Below are 12,717 nucleotides of genomic sequence, written 5' to 3'. Positions count from 1 at the left end.
TGGGGTGTCGCGTCATTCTCACTTTGACACTGGCCGTTGGCGCCTCGCATTGCGCTGCCTGAGCTTTCAATTGTTCAGATATAGGCACATATACACCTATTTATATTTATATCTATATATATATATAAATGTTTGTGTTCATCGTATAGAAAAGTTAACTAGGCGCATATTTCATTGGCTCGGCATTGTCATTGAGCCGCACTCAAGTATTTGCTCTGCCTTGTGCCAGCTGTTTTCACACACACACACACACACACACACACACACTACTCTCGCACACTCGCAAACTCCTCAAACACATGCACACTCGCAAGCTCCTCACACACTCACACGCACACACACATACTTGCATTCACAATCTCCTCACACCCACACATATACTTGCACTCTCAAATTCCTTACACACGCACTTGCACTCGCAACCTCCACACACACACACACACACATATACTTGCACACACAGCTGCTAAAACGCTTTATCTTCATTTACAGTTGGAGTCGTATCCGGAGAACGGCATTCGCTTGCTGCGCCTGCGAGACGTCCAGCTGGCCCAAAGCGGTGAGCTGCGTCTGCAAGTGAAGCATCCACAGCCGGAGCGCCGCACGCCCGCCGCCCGCAGCTACACCAGCCTCCTAGTGCTGCCCACGGGCAGCAGCAGCAACAACAGCAACAGAGGCAACCAGAGCAAGGAGCACAACAACAACTGCTCGCTGGCTGCCAGCAGCTGCATTTTGAAGGGCCCCGAAGATTGCACCGCACTCATTGGCGGCCACGTCCAGCTGAGCGTGCACTATGAGCCATTCCCCAACACCAAAGTCATCTGGTACAAGGCGGTATGTATGAACAAGCGAAGGGATGAGATAGCTATAGCTGGCTAAAGGTATATACCCTAACAGACATAGGGTATCCATGCGACGAGGCTGTTTTGAGCAGAAGGAGCGACTAGATGTAGCTTGGAAATGTTTTATATATACTCTTAATAGCCAATAGATTTTGCCTATATATAGTATGCAGTCCGATTTGATACGGTTATATATATAGATATATTAGAAAAGAAGGTCGTAGCTAGTTGAGAGATCTTTTAAGACTAATGTACCTTGAAGGTTGTTTCCTCTAGAGCTTAATGATGTGGTTATATAATGTTCAACCCTTGAACCTTGTAAGTTCTAAGAAGCAGACAGACAGACGAACATGACTATATCGCCCCGGCTATATATATATATACAGTATGGAATGGAGGCTGTCGCTTCGTGACAGAATTAGGAATACCCTCTACTTATAGGCTTGGCCTGTCTGTTTGCCTGATTGATCCCCGAGTTACTTATTTTATAGAGATCTCTATGTAAATCGTTCCGCCTTTGAACCAAATCGGGCATTTGCACAAAGCTGTTGCGCAACGCGAGTTGACAAGCGACCTAATTTGGGCAAAAAACCCGTCAACAGCTCGAAGATTAGCACAGTTGTTATGGCCATGATCCCGTATCATGCTTTTATCTAAATAAGCCCGCCCCACAGACAAAACCCAGCTGCTGCTCTTGGCTATCTGAATGCTGCGTATGGGCATGGGGCACGTCTCCAGTCTCTGGTCTAGTCGCGGATCTAGTTAGTCGGAGAGTCTGTGACTGTGTCACGATCAGTTTGCGGTATTGACGTAATTGTTGCCAACCGCAAAGACAATAACAACAAGGCGACGACGACGACGGCGTGCCCATCGAAGGTTGCCCGCAATACTAATACGCTTGTTGTACCTTTTTGCCTTTGCAGTGCCGTCCCATTGTTGAGGGCGCCAATGTGACAATTCGCAGCACGGCGCAGCAATCGACGCTTTATATAACGGACATAGCGGCCGATGACAGCGGCAAATATACGGCGGAAATAATGAACGAATACGGCGTGGAGGCTGCGGCCGCCTCGGTGGCCGTCGAGGGACCACCAGAGCCGCCCAGTGGACAGCCGAGTGTCTCCCTGGGTCCGGATCGTGTGGCCATAGCCTGGTGTGGTCCGCCCTACGATGGCGGCTGCATGATCACGGGCTTCATGTAAGTGCATAATTCTGATATCTATTAAATTCCATTAATAACAGCCTCTCCCCGACAGCATTGAGATCCAGACTTGCGAGCCAACGGACTGTGATAGCGTTAAGGATAACGCTGACTGGCAGCAGTTGACCCGCGTCGTGGATACGCTGGCCTATACCGTCAAGGATCTGCTGCCACAGCTGCAGTACAGATTTCGTGTGCGCGCCGAGAACATACACGGACGCAGTGCACCCAGCCAGGTCAGCGAACTGGTGCAGTTGACACGCACAGCCACAACAGTGGATGCTGCTGCAGAAGCAGCAGAAACAACAGGCAATTCCCTGAGCGCTGTGTCAGTGCAGTCTGGCGGGGATTTCAAGTCACGTTTCGAGATCATCGAGGAGCTGGGCAAGGGACGCTTTGGCGTGGTCTACAAGGTGCAGGAGCGCGCACAGCCCGAACAGCTGCTGGCCGCCAAGGTGATCAAGTGCATCAAATCACGCGACCGCCAAAAAGTGCTCGAGGAGATTTCGATAATGCGCTCACTGCAACATCCCAAGCTGCTGCAGCTGGCCGCCTCCTTCGAAAGCCCCCGCGAAATTGTCATGGTCATGGAATAGTGAGTACCGTTAATTATGTCCATATACCTATTGATTAATTGTGCTTCAATTACATAGCATTACGGGCGGCGAACTGTTCGAGCGCGTTGTGGCCGATGACTTTACGCTGACCGAGCTGGACTGCATTCTGTTTCTGCGGCAGGTGTGCGAGGGCGTCGCCTATATGCATGGCCAGAGCGTGGTGCATCTGGACCTGAAGCCGGAGAACATTATGTGCCACACGCGCACCAGCCATCAGATTAAGATCATCGACTTTGGCTTGGCCCAACGCCTGGACACCAAGGCGCCGGTGCGTGTGCTCTTCGGCACGCCCGAATTCATACCGCCGGAGATCATAAGCTACGAGCCCATTGACTTTAAGTCGGACATGTGGAGCGTCGGCGTCATTTGCTACGTGCTGTAAGCGCACAACAAATGGATAGCGATTTATTCGACTTTACTAAATCTCCAAATTCTTTTCTTATTGCAGCCTCTCGGGCCTGTCACCTTTTATGGGCGACACGGATGTGGAAACTTTTTCGAATATCACGCGTGCGGACTACGACTATGATGACGAGGCCTTCGATTGCGTGTACGTAGCCCCGATCAATCTCTGTGTTAAACGAATTCCCAACTCTAACTGCTTACAGCTCACAAGAGGCCAAGGACTTTATCTCACAGCTGCTTGTGCACCGCAAGGAGTCGCGCCTGACTGCCCAGCAGTGCCTCGAGTCCAGGTGGCTGTGCCAGCGCCACGACGAGAATCTCAGCAATAACAAAATCTGCACGGACAAGCTCAAGAAGTTTATCATACGACGCAAGTGGCAGGTCAGTCATCACAGCTATTCTAACTAACTGCTGCTCCCACCTTGTTTTGCTTGTGTCTAACCAATGCTTCGCTTGCTTCCCGCTGCTTAGAAAACGGGCAATGCTATACGCGCCCTGGGTCGCATGGCTACGCTGTCCGCGTCACGTCGCAATTCAGCCATTGCCATGGGCGCCTGCAACAGTCCGCGTCCCTCCATTTCCGGTCTGAGCCTGCTGAGTGCCGCTCATGTGGGCGGCACGCAAATGGCGTCCCTGAACGAGGAGGAGGATGATTTTAGCGGCGAGATGCCGCACGTGGACAAGCGGAAGACGACGGGCGTGCTGAGGCTGCGCGACAAGTCGCAGTGCAGCGAACGCAGTGATTCCGGCTATAGCGAGTGCTCCAATGGCAGCATGGGCACACAGGAGACGCTGCTACTCACGCTGGCTAAGAACAAGCTGGAGCAAATAGCCAAAGCGAGCCAGGCAAGTGAGCCCGCGGACAATCCAGCCACGTTCGCAAGCAGCGTGACGGCTCTGGAGCTGCCTGCCAAGGGTGAACCCATAATGCTGTCCGACTTTACCAATACGATTAAGATGCGCAAGAAATCCCTGGAAGACAGCTGCACGCGCGAGAAGCCAAAGCCACATGCCACCAAGCCGATTTGCGAGTCCAAGCTGAAGGTGTCCCAACTCAAGCACAGGTTCCAGCAATCAAATGCTGCCGCTGCCGCCGCCGCCGCCGCTGCTGCTGCTGCTGCTGCTGCTTCCGCACATAAAAAGCCTGCCCCAGAGCCCAATGAAATCGCCAAGGTCGCGAGCACGGGCCGCATCAGTAAACGTAATAAATTTCCCTAGCACACAACGAACTGCATTATACTCTATATACTCACTATTCTCTCTCTCTTTATCTATTTGCATAGCCGCTGGAGAGCCCGCGAGCAGGTCAATTGTCGCCAGTAAAGCGCGACCAACACAAACCCAATCCATGCCCAGCTCACCGCTGCCCCAGCGCGCCGCAACGCCAACGCGGCTGAGCAGTCGCGTCCGCGAGACAGCGGAGCGTCTTGCCCAACAGCACACGGTGGCCAGCGCACAGCGGCAGGCGCAGGTCAAGGGGAATGGAAACGGCCATGGACACGGACACGGACATGGGCACGGGCACGGGAATGGGAATGGGAACGGGCACGAGTCACGTGCGCGCAGTCTCATCAATAGATTCAACGAAACGAAACATATCACGTCCTAGCTTTTATGTCGCTTAAAGCTGATTTACTTAATTCACTTTATTATTGCAAATATCATTAATTATTTTTTATTTTGTTTTGTGTTGTGTATGTAAAAAACAAACCCAAGGAAAATCTGTACGAAACACTCGAATATATATACATATATATATATAAATATATATATATAAGTATATATGGCTGCGAATGCGAACTAATTGTAATCCAAATCCGAATCCAAATGCACCCAACTTTATAGGCACTGGCACTGGCACAGGCAAATCGCACTGCACTTAGGCTAAATATTTAAATTATTGTATCAATTTATATACATATCTATTTACCATACTAATTAAAGTTAATATAACGAAGCCAACGCTGTCAAGCCATAGGCAAGAATCCATCAAAAGCCCCGACTCATTATTTAAGCGATAAAAGCCCTTAAACTCTGTTCGCAGAGAGGTAAAAGAGTATATAGGTTCGTGGCGACATAATAAGCAGAGCCAATTGCACTAGCTTATTCTGAATATTTTCCCTTGTTACAATGAAAGCGAGAAGCATTGAGAGAAGTGCATGCTGCTTAGGCTTTTTTAAGCATTGATTCTTCCTTCGCTTCTCTGACAAAGTGATAATTAATTCTAATATTTTTTGAAGTAAAGTAAAGCTAAGCTAAAGTAGCAGCGAGAAGCGTTGAGAGAAGTATGGCAAGCTAATTATTGTCTCTTTTTTGCTTGGCCTTTGATTTTACTTATCGCTACGCTTCTTGCTTCTACACCCAACATTCTTTGTCTGGCATTTTGGATAATGTAAAGGACTGAAGGTAAGGGTAAATAAAGAAGCGCTTGGCTATGTTTCTCGCTTCCATTTTTTACGCTTCTCACTGGGCTAAATGATGCGTCACATTTTAGGAATTTTATAAAAACTTTGCAACTTTCACTGATGTCTCGGGCTGCAGCTGCCTTGGCCTCGTTTCCTACACTAATTGCCCTCCACTAGACTGCTTCGGGGTGTTGCTGGCGCGGCTTAAGCCGCACCCAGAGCCCGCCCGAGGCGCGTAGAGTTATGCGAAACGTGGCCTCGAATGTGGTCTTGCCGGGCACAGGCAAGAGCTGATAGCTGCGCAGAAGGCGGGATACAATTGTCTTGATCTCCAGTATGGCAAAGCGATTGCCGATGCAGTAGCGCGGTCCGGCGCTGAACGGTATGAAGGCATATGGATGCCGCTGCTCCACGTTGTCGGTGCTGAAGCGCTCCGGCTTGAACTTCTCCGGCTCGGGGTAGATGTGCGCCAGTCGATGTGTGGCATACGGGCAGATGAAGATGTTGCTGCCCGCCGGCAATGTGTACGCGCCCAGACGCACCTCCTCGCCCAGCTTGCGGGCAATGAGCGGCACGCTGGGATACAGACGCAACGCCTCCTTGATGCACATCTCCAAGTAGCGCATCTCACGAAGGTCGCTCATCGTGGGCGCACGATTGCTGTAGTCGAAGATGCGCTCCAGCTCCTCGTGGCACTGCTCCTGCGAGTCCGCGTTCTGGGCGAGCAGGAAAATGGTAAAGGCAACGGCGGCGCCCACAGAGTCCTGGCCGGCCAACATAAAGGTGCACGCCTCGTTGACAATGTCCTCCTCACTGAAGTCCGGATTGCTCTCGGAGATTTCAATCATATAGTCCAGCAGGCACTTGCGCTCCACATTGTTGTTGGCGGCATCGGCCATAATCTCGCGCCGGCGCTTGATCATCTGGCGCGTAAAATCATTGAGACGCTTCTTCTGATTCAGCTCATCGCTGGCCAGCGAGGTCAGCTGATAGATGGCATCGAGCAGCAGCCAGGGCTGGGCGAAGCGGGCGGGCATCATCAGTTTGCCCTTGCGAAACGGCGAGTCCTCCATCAGGCCCAGGCCCTTCTTCTTGATGGGCACGCCCAGCACAGCCTCTGCAAGGTTAAATGGGATTAGGATTTGGTCTGGACCCAGTCAGGCGAAACGCACCATTTAGCACATCGATGACACAGTTGTTGACATATTTGGCAATGTTGATCTCGATGTCCAGCGCCGAGGCATCCAGATGCTCGTTCAACGACTGCGATGCATCCACGAAGGTGTCTATGAACTTCTCCAACAGGCTCAGATGGAATGCCGGCTGGATGAGCTTGCGATGCGTGCTCCACTTGACCCCGCTGCTCGTGATCAGCCCGTTGCCCAGAAAGTTGTGCATGAGCCGATAGAAGAACACCTTGTTCGTGTGTTTCTTGGAGGAGAGTATCACCTGCAGATCTTCCGGCTGCAGCACCACAAAGAACGGAAACAGCAGCACCCAAATCCGCACCAGCGAGCCGTACAGATCAAAGGCCCGCGCAGCGCGTTTGCGCATAACTGCAAAAGACGAGACACCGGGGGCGTATACGTAATTGGGATTTATATCTTTAAGTTCAAGTTTTGAGCACTCACGATCCTTCTCGTTGATCAGCAGACAGTTGCCCAGAAAGGGCAGCGATGGCGGCCCGGACAGACGCAGCGACAGTAGCACTGACTTCAGATAGGAGAGAAGCTGTGTGTAGAAGGCATAGATGCTCAGCGAGAGCACCAACAGGGCCAAAGCGCTGCACAGCTCCGATTTGGTGGCACGTTCCAGCTATAAGTGAGGGGCGAGAGGGTACTTGGTTAGTCAACAATTTGTTTGCCCTTTGGGCAATTTAATCAAGTGCGTAAAATATATTTGCCCGAATCCCCCTTTGCCAATTGGCCCTTGAACGCACTTCAGCTTAATAGCATTTAGATACATATCTCACAGATACACATATACACACGGACACATATCTAATTGACTGGGAACGTCATTAGTGTGTGTTGTGAGCCAGCTCGTGCCTCATGTCGTAAGTTTTTGTAAACACTCAGCCATCCACAAACGCCAAAATAATCGACGAAAGTGCCTGCCAAACGGTGTGAATTGCTTGGGACAACACGTCGTATGCGCATTTAATACACACGCACACACACACTAGCACACTCACAGCAAATTTCGATTTCATATGCCCGCCTCTGACGATATTTCGGCAACAATTGATTGTGCCGCGCGCAAGGACGCCAGCTCCAGACACAGATACATATATACATACACAGATATACAGATACACAGATACAGATACACAGATACAGATAAATAGCTACACATATACAGTTATTCAGATATAGATACACAGATACAGATACAGATGCACATAAATAGATACACAGATAAGGTTACACAGATATAGATACACAGATACAGATACACAGATACAGATACACATATACAGATACAGATACAGATACACAGACACAGATAGAGCTAGAGTTACAGTTACAGATACATTTATATCTTCACCTCTGCTCTGCTCTGGCTCTTTCTGCAAGCTCAGGGCCAAGCTTGTTGACAAGAACAGCGCAGCGCCCATTCATAAGCCGAAACAAAATATTTTGATTAATGATGATCACCAAAACAGCCTCAGATCATGGGCGCACGTTTTGTTTTCGCCTTTTTCCCAGAGCGGGGCTTTGTTCGATTTGGGTTTTGGCCAAGTAAAAGCGTCAAGCAATTAAATACGAGCACTCGTATGTCAACTGTTTTGTGGTACAACAACAAAAACATAAAAACCAAACCGAATTGCACACAACAACAGGAACTAAATGTAGTTTCGTTTCGACGCGACACAACAGAATACCCTACCAAACTATGCCTTAAAGGTATATAATATAATGAATACAGTACCTGAAAAACGTATAAGGAAACATTTAAGAGAGGGAAGGAGTAAGAGAGCAAAGAAGAAAGGGAGAGCGAAAGAGTATAAAAGCGAGCAATCGAGCAAGATCAGAAGCAAGTGGGAAAATAAGAGCGAGAATGCGTATGAAAATCAATATTAACAGCCAACAAAATACACTAAACACATTCAAATTTTTAGCCGGTACTTTTAATTCATGAGAATCGTATAGAAAGGCGATGACGAAAAGAATGAAGAAAAGAAAGATCACATATGATAACACTTCGCATAAATTTTGAATACAATTGTTAAATTAAGCAGCATTCATGAGAATCGCATAGAAAGGCAATGACAAATAAAATGATCACAAGCCATAAATCTTCAAATCTTTTGAACAGCACTGTCAGATGAAGAAGCGCGGAAAAGACAAAATCGCTGGGCATAACTTTCATTCATGAGACTCGCATAGAAAGGCGCTAGATTTATTCTAAGACTAGGCAAGAATTTTCTGATATATTTAATATTTTTTTGTTATTCGATCCGAACAAATACCTTGTTAAGTTAAAAAATAAAGACTTTTACATGCACATCCGAGCACGCACATGCACAAACACACACACGCACACCACAAGCACAAGATTCAGGGTCAATTGCGCATTGTGGCCGTAAAAGTTTTGTATGAACATAATGTTGTATATGAATATACATATATGCATTAAAAATTTTAAATAAATAAAAATAAATAATTGTAAGTCGAGGTACAGGTGCAGCATGGCAAATTAGATGCGTACGATAATCAAATGTTATTTTTTTTTTATTCGTGTGTGTAACTTTCCGAAAGCGAAAGTCGCCGTGCCACGCCCCTAACGGGGGTAGGCGAGTCGGGGGGTTGGGTGGGGTTAGGTGCCTAAAAGCCAACGTGTGTGTGTTTGTGTCTGTGCGCAATTCGGTTCAGTTTTATTTTCGTTACATCTCTTGCGAATGCAGTATTACATTGTCATTGGCTGGTACTTCTGGCTATTGCTGGTTCTGTTCGATTCTGGAAACAGCTGATAAAAGATAACAAAACGAACCTGGGAGCAGGGCACGAATTAGTGTCGCTGGCTTGGACTGAATCTGCGCGAGCTGCTTACCCGTAATCGAAACAATCATAAATCCCCTTTAGAATATCCCTTGCGCTACCGATCTGTGTGACTTAGACCTCGTAGCCATCGGTCAATGCGTTCGCATTGGGATTGTGGAACAGGCTGCGCTCCCCATCGCCCCACGGGAAGCGTTTGTTGCGACGACGCAGATGATCGTACTTGACAAACGGCTGGCGCGGCTGCTCCCCGGCCTTGGAGCGATAGGCATTGATCATGCACAGGGCAATCGCCGGCGTGGCCACCAGGAATGTGACACGCTTCCAGAGCACCGAGCCGCTGGCATTGCCGCCGATCAGGTTCAGATTGCGGCCGACCTGGCTGAGCCCGGGGCGTACATAGCGTTGCCAAAACTGCGACATTCTTCTTGATTGTTTAGAATTTATACAAATTTTTGTTGCTTTCAGAATGAATATATATATATATATAGATATATTTGTTGCCCGGCTCGAAATGTGTCTGCCAGTTGGGATTGATATTAAAAAATGTCTCAGCTACACAGAAGGAAATTCATAAAACAACTCGATTGATTTTTGAATTTTTGTTCGACCAGACAGGGTATCTACCTAATGGCCCACCCACACAGCCTCAGGCAATTAGGAACTTTCAAGGGGAACAGTCCACCTGATCCAACAACGTGGCCACAGACGCCGCTGAAGCGCGGCTTCCGCTCTGCCCAACTATATCCCATCTATCGATCGTTAATCATATATCATAAGTCCGGCGAATTCGTGGCTAACTGGCGTATTTACACAAAACTTCACACCTGCTCACTAATAAATGTACATGATTATTTCCCACTAATTCTATAAATTATCATCGTCAGCGTCTTTTGCTGCTCACACGCCCAAAAAAACGGAACCCCGAACCCCAGGCCAACAGAAAAAGAAAAAAGGTTTATAACAATAATGAGATATCTGTTAAGTTTGATATCGCGGAAATATCACACTCTCCGTATTTGAAGTAACCACAAATAAATGCAGGTTTTGTGTCAACTGCATAAAGACGCATTGCATAATATTTAATGGAAGTCTTTTTTGCTTTAGATGTTCAAATTTTGTGGGTTTTTCAACATATACAAATTGCACATGTTTCAGATTCTATTTAAGCTCACTCTGTCTCTCTCTCTCTCTCTCTCTCTCTCTCCCTCTCTCTTTCTTACCTTACCAAAAAGCCGATAAAGCCTCACTCTCTCGGTCGTGCTGTCTCTCTTTCTCTGCCTTTCTTACCCTACTTAAAAACTACACCCATTTTTATTCATAGAATTATAGAATTCTTCCAGAAGTATCTCATATTTGACATTTTCGATTCTCAAATTTCATTTGTTTTCCCAAAATCTTTTAATAAAATATCCATTCAAGTCCAAATTTCTGCAAATATTTAAATATGCATATATGCAAATAATATTTAAATAATGTTTTATCTTTTTTTTTATGCATAATTTTCCAATTATTTTATTATATTTTTCATACGATTACATTCATTTGTTTTATATATATAAAGTATCTATCACAATCCCACTTTTGATCTGTTTTACTTCAGATTCCTTTTCGATCTCTCACAAATTGAGTCCTTTTGGATTTATCACTTTTACTCACCACTTTTTCCACAATCATATTCCTCGTTTAAATTTGTCTTTGGAAACTCAATTTATGCTCTTTAAATTCTACGTTATGCACTCTCACCGATTTCTCACAGTATATAGAATATACATATGTGTATATATATAATATTTTTTAAAGAACTTTTCGGAATTGTCCTTAAAATCGACAACGAGTTTTTCTCTTGTTCAATTCACACACGCCGACAGTTGAGTTTCAAATGGTGGATTTCGGGCCGGGCAACGTCTATTTATAAGCAAAATGTTCGACGATAAAAAAAACTAAATAAATGAAACGAAAATCGCTTCAATGGGGCGTACGTGAGACGTTGCCTTCGGAGATGAAGAAAAAGCCAGGCCTCAAGTCGAATTATGGGTGACAACAAGCATATATACTATATACTATACACTATATATATATATATGAGCTAAATGAAGTGCTAAGTAACCAGAACTAGGAGTAGACCCAAAGTGAAATATTCTCAAGCATATATTATTTGTAGGCCTACAATTTAGGTACATTATTTTGTCTGATAATCTGTTGCTAGGCTCTCGACCAAGCTCTTCAACTGGGCTTAAAGCGTTGCTCCAGTTACTTGAAGTACTTTAAGCATGCTACTATTCGGTTTTTTTTTTTTATATTTATTTATTGATTTAAAGTGCAATCCAGTCTCCACTCGAGCCCCGAGTAATGCCCTAATGCCCCCTGCCCGTCTGGGACTCCTCAAACAACAAGTTAATTGCATAAAATTAATAAACAATTTTAATGCATAGAACTTAGTTAAAAGTTGACTGCATAATGGACAACAATATTCGGGAAGAAGCTAACAAATATTATCATCAACATTTCCGTGAAATTTCAATATGTTGACACAATAAAACGTGTTTATTTGAACATTTAAATTGGGCATTTATGAGCCGCGCATTGAATACTTTTAGGCTGACAGCTGCACTCGGAGCTTGTAGGGTATTTTGCGGCGCATATAGATAAAATAAAATATTTAAAATTAAAAATCCAAGGAAAAGCTCAGGAACAGATTGCTGACCCATATAACTATTTACCTTAATATTACGAGTCCAAAAATGGGAAAATCCTTTCATTTTTTCCGATTCGTTTTACAGTAACAATGTGGCATATATCTTTCCGATCTATTTTTATTACAAAACTAAAGTACAACTACCTTTCGCCAATGTACAACTACCTTTGGCCCCAAACATTGCAATTTTACCATTTTTGGTAGATCACAATTTTGGGTAGAGGTCAGATTTAGCCCGAATTTTGCATATGAAAATATCTACCAATTGCAATATTTTCAGTGCAACGGGCAATGGTATATAAAAATTGAAAAATAGCTTTTTAAGCATATATCAAGTATATATTAAACGTGTCACGAGCAAGGCCGGCGTATACCCGCTATTATCCCATATAGACAAAGGTCGAAATTTCCCATCCCCATATCTCGGTTAAAACTCATATGATTTTCATAAGGTTTGGCTTTTAGTGCATGGTCTGCCCTCTAGATCAATTAGACATCTAAATCTGGGAGTCTTATTCTTGGTCAAAATTCATGTGTAAATGGTACCC

General features: G+C 45.8%; 3 protein-coding genes across 7 annotated transcripts in view; 1 reads left to right on the top strand and 2 right to left on the bottom strand.

Moving 5' to 3' along the window:
• Positions 1-5,060, top strand: part of LOC115760535 (myosin light chain kinase, smooth muscle) — a 31,889-nt gene extending 26,829 nt beyond the window's left edge. For 4 of the 5 annotated variants that reach the window (XM_030701913.1, XM_030701916.1, XM_030701917.1 and 1 more), the window contains 8 exons: positions 493-834; positions 1,766-2,040; positions 2,099-2,638; positions 2,697-3,038; positions 3,109-3,210; positions 3,269-3,446; positions 3,537-4,266; positions 4,349-5,060. In XM_030701913.1, coding sequence (XP_030557773.1) covers positions 493-834; positions 1,766-2,040; positions 2,099-2,638; positions 2,697-3,038; positions 3,109-3,210; positions 3,269-3,446; positions 3,537-4,266; positions 4,349-4,674 — 2,835 coding nt within the window. In that variant the 3' untranslated portion in view covers positions 4,675-5,060. The remainder of the gene's footprint in view (positions 1-492; positions 835-1,765; positions 2,041-2,098; positions 2,639-2,696; positions 3,039-3,108; positions 3,211-3,268; positions 3,447-3,536; positions 4,267-4,348) is intronic. The other variant, XM_030701914.1, reaches the window with a different exon arrangement.
• Positions 5,061-5,157: 97 nt separating this feature from the next.
• LOC115760536 (probable cytochrome P450 4aa1) lies at positions 5,158-11,323 on the bottom strand. Its single transcript, XM_030701921.1, has 4 exons — positions 11,131-11,323; positions 7,102-7,285; positions 6,643-7,026; positions 5,158-6,587 (listed from the first exon to the last, which is right to left on the bottom strand). The coding sequence occupies exons 1-4, from the start codon at positions 11,146-11,148 to the stop codon at positions 5,644-5,646; spliced, it is 1,530 nt and encodes a 509-aa protein (XP_030557781.1). The 5' UTR covers positions 11,149-11,323; the 3' UTR covers positions 5,158-5,643.
• LOC115760538 (cytochrome c oxidase subunit 6A1, mitochondrial) lies at positions 8,992-9,988 on the bottom strand. The gene is made up of 2 exons (XM_030701923.1): positions 9,524-9,988; positions 8,992-9,463 (listed from the first exon to the last, which is right to left on the bottom strand). Exon 1 carries the CDS (start codon positions 9,892-9,894, stop codon positions 9,586-9,588), a length of 309 nt encoding a protein of 102 aa, XP_030557783.1. The 5' UTR covers positions 9,895-9,988; the 3' UTR covers positions 8,992-9,463; positions 9,524-9,585.
• Positions 11,324-12,717: the final 1,394 nt, after the last annotated feature.

Source organism: Drosophila novamexicana, unplaced genomic scaffold, assembly GCF_003285875.2.
Source record: "Drosophila novamexicana strain 15010-1031.04,08,12 unplaced genomic scaffold, DnovRS2.1 tig00000462-arrow-pilon, whole genome shotgun sequence".
NCBI lineage: Eukaryota > Metazoa > Arthropoda > Insecta > Diptera > Drosophilidae > Drosophila > Drosophila novamexicana.
This window is presented reverse-complemented; position numbering and strand designations above follow the sequence as displayed.

Excerpts from the sequence above, each read along its gene's own strand:
- LOC115760538 (XM_030701923.1), bottom strand. The coding sequence starts at position 9,894 with ATGTCGCAGTTTTGGCAACGCTATGTACGCCCCGGGCTCAGCCAGGTC.
- LOC115760536 (XM_030701921.1), bottom strand. Across the intron at positions 7,027-7,101 it reads GCTGATCAACGAGAAGGATC|TTATGCGCAAACGCGCTGCG; the intron begins GTGAGTGCTCAA and ends CGTCTTTTGCAG. Across the intron at positions 6,588-6,642 it reads TGTCATCGATGTGCTAAATG|AGGCTGTGCTGGGCGTGCCC; the intron begins GTGCGTTTCGCC and ends TTAACCTTGCAG.